Source organism: Sciurus carolinensis, chromosome 8 (genome assembly GCF_902686445.1).
Source record: "Sciurus carolinensis chromosome 8, mSciCar1.2, whole genome shotgun sequence".
Taxonomy (NCBI): Eukaryota; Metazoa; Chordata; class Mammalia; order Rodentia; family Sciuridae; genus Sciurus; species Sciurus carolinensis.
In genome coordinates, this window is record NC_062220.1 from 98,106,956 (window position 1) to 98,111,573 (window position 4,618).

General features: G+C 45.3%; 1 protein-coding gene across 1 annotated transcript; it reads right to left on the reverse strand.

The window, feature by feature from the left end:
* Window positions 1-3,757: 3,757 nt before the first annotated feature.
* On the reverse strand, window positions 3,758-4,342 carry LOC124991669 (barrier-to-autointegration factor-like). Its single transcript, XM_047562405.1, has one exon. It carries the CDS (start codon window positions 4,294-4,296, stop codon window positions 4,066-4,068), a length of 231 nt encoding a protein of 76 aa, XP_047418361.1. The 5' UTR covers window positions 4,297-4,342; the 3' UTR covers window positions 3,758-4,065.
* Between the last annotated feature and the right edge of the window lie 276 nt (window positions 4,343-4,618).

The following is a 4,618-nucleotide window of genomic DNA, read 5'->3' on the forward strand; positions in this document are numbered from 1 at the left end:
TAGTCTATGGGTATCTTTTTCTATGAGGTGAGTCTCTTGCAGGCAATGTATTGTTGGATCTTTCTTTTTAATCCAATCTGCCAGTCTATGTCTTTTGATTGATGAATTCAGGCCATTAACATTCAGGGTTAATATTGAGATATGATTTGTATTACTGGTCATTTGGTTCATTTTTTAAAATTTTATTTATTTATTTATTTTTTTGACACGACTTGGTTCCTCCTTTATTTGACAATTCCTTTAGAATCATTCCTCCCATTGCTGATTTGCTTCTTTGTTTTTCATCTCTTCCTCATGGAATATTTTGTTGAGAATGTTCTGTAATGCTGGTTTTCTTTTTGTAAATTCTTTTAGCTTTTGTTTATCATGGAATGATTTTATTTCATCGTCAAATTTGAAGGTAAGTTTTGCTGGGTATAAGATTCTTGGTTGGCATCCATTTTCTTTCAGGGCTTGAAAAATGTTGTTCCAGGCCCTTCTAGCTTTTAGGGTCTGGATTGAAAAATCTGCTGATATCCGTATTGGTTTCCCCCTGAATGTAATTTGGTTCTTTTCTCTCACAGCCTTTAAAATTCTGTCTTTATTTTGTATGTTAGGTATTTTCATTATAATGTGCCTTGGTGTGGGTCTGTTGTAATTTTGTGTATTTGGAGTCCTATAAGCCTCTTGAATTTGATTTTCCATTTCATTCTTCAGATTTGGGGAATTTTCTGATATTATTTCATTGAATATATTGTTCATTCCTTTGGTTTGTTTCCCTAAGCCTTCCTCAATCCCAATAATTCTTAATTTGGCCTTTTCATGATATCCCATAGTTCTTGGAGATTCTGTTCATGATTTCTTACCATCTTCTCTGTTTGTTCAACTTTGTTTTCAAGGTTAAATATTTTTTCTTCAATATCTGAGGTTCTGTCTTCCAGCTGTTCTATTCTATTGGTTATGCTTTCTATGGAGTTCTTAATTTGGTTTATTGTTTCCTTCATTTCAAGGATTTCTTTTTGGTTCTTTTTCAATGTCTCTAACTCTTTATTGAAATGATCTTTTGTTTCCTGTATTTGCTCTTTTAACTGTTGATTGGTATGATCATTCAATGCTTGCATTTGGTCTCTCATCTCATCATTCAATGCCTGCCTTTGCTCTTTCATCTCATCATTTGTTTCTCTGATCATTTTAATTATGTACATTCTGAACTCCCTTTCTGTCATTTCTTCTGCCATGCTGTCATTGGATTTTATTGATGTAACATCTAGATTTGTTTGGGGCATTTTCTTCCCTTGTTTTCTCATATTGTTCAGGCATCAGTGGACCACTGAGATATTGCAGATTTACTCTATTGACTTACAGTGTCCCTGAAGATTTCTAATATATCTCCTCTTAGCCTTCAGTAGCCTGAAGTCTTAGAGGAAGTTGATACTGTGGTGCTCCCTAAGGAAGCTGCCTCTCTATGAGTGGTGGCCTTCAGGTGGGGTATATTCCCTGCTAGTGGGCAGAGGTGCCTCCACTTGTTGACCAATGGTCATCCAAAGGGGAACTAGGCTGCGGGCTGAGGCAAGGCCTATTTGGGCCTGTGTCTCTGGTTTTACCGTCCTTGTGTGAAAACCTCACCCGGCAGGGAAGACTCACCCAGTGGGGAGGTCTCGCTGGTCAGTTCTCCTCCTAGAGGTTCCCCTCAATCCACAACTACTGCCTGGGCTGGGCTGCCTTCCTCTGCAACGTTCCCAGGGGCCCGGACCTACCTCCTGGATCTGGGAGTCTCCTTAGACTGCCTCTTCTCAGAGAAGCTGCCCGCAGTCCTGGAACCTTCGCTCCGCCCCTAAGCGTGTCTCTGTGTGGCTCTTCCACCAAGAAGCCCCCTAGGTCCTGGGACCCTGCTCTGCACCTAATCGCCTGGCTATGCAGCCCCTCCTCTGAGCAGCCACCTGGAGCCCCACACAGTTGCTCCGAGTCCCAGCGACCCACCACACGCCTCTTCCTCCGAACAGCCGCCCCGTGTTCCAGTGCGGTCACTAGGAGTCCAAGCAACTCACTGCGCGCCTCCTCCTCTGCCATCCACCCGTAGCCCTGGGAAGTCACTCTGAGTCCAAGTGACCTGCCCCATTCCTCCTCCTCTGGGTAGCCCCCCTGGGTGTTCAGGAACAGTTGCTTTGAGTCCAAACAACTCACCACTCACCTCCTCCTCTGAGCAGCCGCCCAGAGCTCTGATGCAGTTACTCCGAGTCCAAGCGACCCACCGCACTCCTCCTCCTACTCCGGGCAGACCCCCCCGCCCCCAGTGTTCAGAAGCGGTCGCTCTGAGTCCAAACAGCTCCCCACGCAGCTCCTCCTCTGGCAATCGCCTGTAGCTCTGGTGCAGTCACTCCGAGTCCAAGCAAGCCGCCGCGCTCCTCCTCCTCCTCTGGGCAGCCCCCCGGTGTTCAGGAGTGGTCGCTCTGAGTCCAAACAGCTCACCATGCAACTCCTCCTCTGGGCAGCTGCCCAGAGCCCCAGTGGTTGCTCCGAGTCCAAGCGCTGTGCTGAGCTGCCTCCTCTACGATGCTCCCAGTTGTCTGAGTTCACTGCTTCAGCGGGGGGAGGGGTGTCTCGTTGGGCAACTCTACTTCACAAAGTTCCCTGCATTCCGGGACTACCGCCCCATTCGGGACGCCTCCCCAACGGGAGAGACTCACTCAGTGGCTTTGAGTTGGTCCCAAGTCTCTCATTATCTTCTCTTTTGAATCCTGAGTCCTGGAGCAACGTGAAATGCAGCCACCCTCTAGTCCGCCATCTTGAAACCCCCCCACATTCTTGATTGTTTCCTTTGCTGTGAAGAAACTTCTTAGCTTGATGCCATCCCAAAGGTATTATTTTATCCACCCAAATATCACACGTTGTAGGTTGAATTGTATACCTCCAAAAGATGTTCAAATTCTAACCCTTGGTACCTGTGAATGAGAGCTTGTTTGGAAATAAGATTTTTGCACATGTAATAAAGTTAAGATGACGGACGTCATACCAGATTAGCATGTACCCTAAGGCTGTAGCTTTATAAGAGGGAACTCTGGAGATAGACACACACAAGGAGAAGGCCATGTGAAGATGGAGGCAGATTGGAGTGATGCATTTACAAGTCAAGGATTGCTGGCAGAAGTTCGAAAAGGCAGGAAAGGATTCTTCCTTAGAGCTTTCAAAGGGAGCGTGGTCCATCTGATACCTTGATTTTTGATTCCTAGCCTCCAGAACTCTGAGAGAATAAATTTATGTTCTTTTAAGTCATTGTATTTATGGAACTTGTTATGTGGCAGCTCAAGGAAACTAACATGCCTGATGAGACAGGTAGATGAAGAAATTGAGACAAAAAGAGGTTAACAGTTGCTCAACAGTTTTGTGAGTTTGGGAAATGCAGCTAATTTTTAAAGGGTCTTCATTACATAAGCATTATGTTTCGGAATATACTTTTTCCTTGAGTCCTAAATATGCCATAATTACATACAGTAGCATAAATGACAGTATTATTATGTGTACCACACTGTTTAGGATTAATCTCCAGGGTAGATCTAGAACCAGAGTTATTTAAATACTCTAAAGTTGGAAGTAGCATAGTCTGGCTTAGGTGTTGCCAAACTTCTTCCCATGGCAAAATCCCCTGGTTCCCATCCTGAGTTTCTTTTCTTTTCTTTTTTTTTTTTTGAAGGCCACTGACTTTATTGATCTAAAAAACTTTACAAGGACAGTGACTGTTATGCCAATATAGGTGCCAAATGGCATCAAACAGACCAGAGGTGAAGGTGGGGGTGAGGGAAGGGGCCAGAAATCCAATCAGAAAAGCTGGTTAATGGTTTCCATGGAACTGGCAGGGGAAAGATAAAGGGAGTTGCATGCAAGAGCAAAAATTCCAAAAAGATTGAAATGGTGAGGGGAGAGAACTCCCAAAGACCCTGGAGTAGACAACAGCAATCTTTTCCTTTGTAGAGGACAAGGAGCCCCACTCAGCTGCAAACTCTGGAGACTTGATAATGGGGCTGGGGATTGAGGGCTCCCCAGAGAACATCACAAGAAGGCATCACACCATTCTCGAAGGCACCCAAATCAGTCCCGGGACTGCTTGGCATTAGCGCCACATGTGTCCTTGAGGCATTCCCGGAAGAGGTCTTTGTCTTTCTTTAGCACCAGAAACTGACCAAGGACAACATATGCCTTTTCAAATCCCCTTTCCTCCAGCTTCTTGCCCAGGACTTCACCAATCCCAGCCAGGCTCCCCACTGGCTTTTCCCCCATAGGCTCTGCCACGAAGTCTCGATGCTTTGGGGAGGTTGTCATCTTGATCGAGCTTAATAGGCAGCTCCGGCTCCTGTAACGGCTGATCTCGCCACTTGGCCGCTCCCGCCGATACCTCAAGCCACTAAAACTTTCCCCCATCCTGAGTTTCTGATTCACTTCTGGGATGGGGCTTGGAACTTACACTTCAAAGATTCCAGGACAGATGCCATGGATCAGACTTTCAATCCACCATCTGTTTGCTGAGTGACCTTGGGCAAGTTACTCAATATTTCCATGCCTGGATTTCTTTGTTTGTAAAATGAACATAACAATGGCATCTACTTTTAGGGGTTGGAGTAAGGGGTACATATAAAGTACAGAT

Excerpts from the sequence above, each read along its gene's own strand:
- LOC124991669 (XM_047562405.1), bottom strand. The coding sequence starts at position 4,296 with ATGACAACCTCCCCAAAGCATCGAGACTTCGTGGCAGAGCCTATGGGG.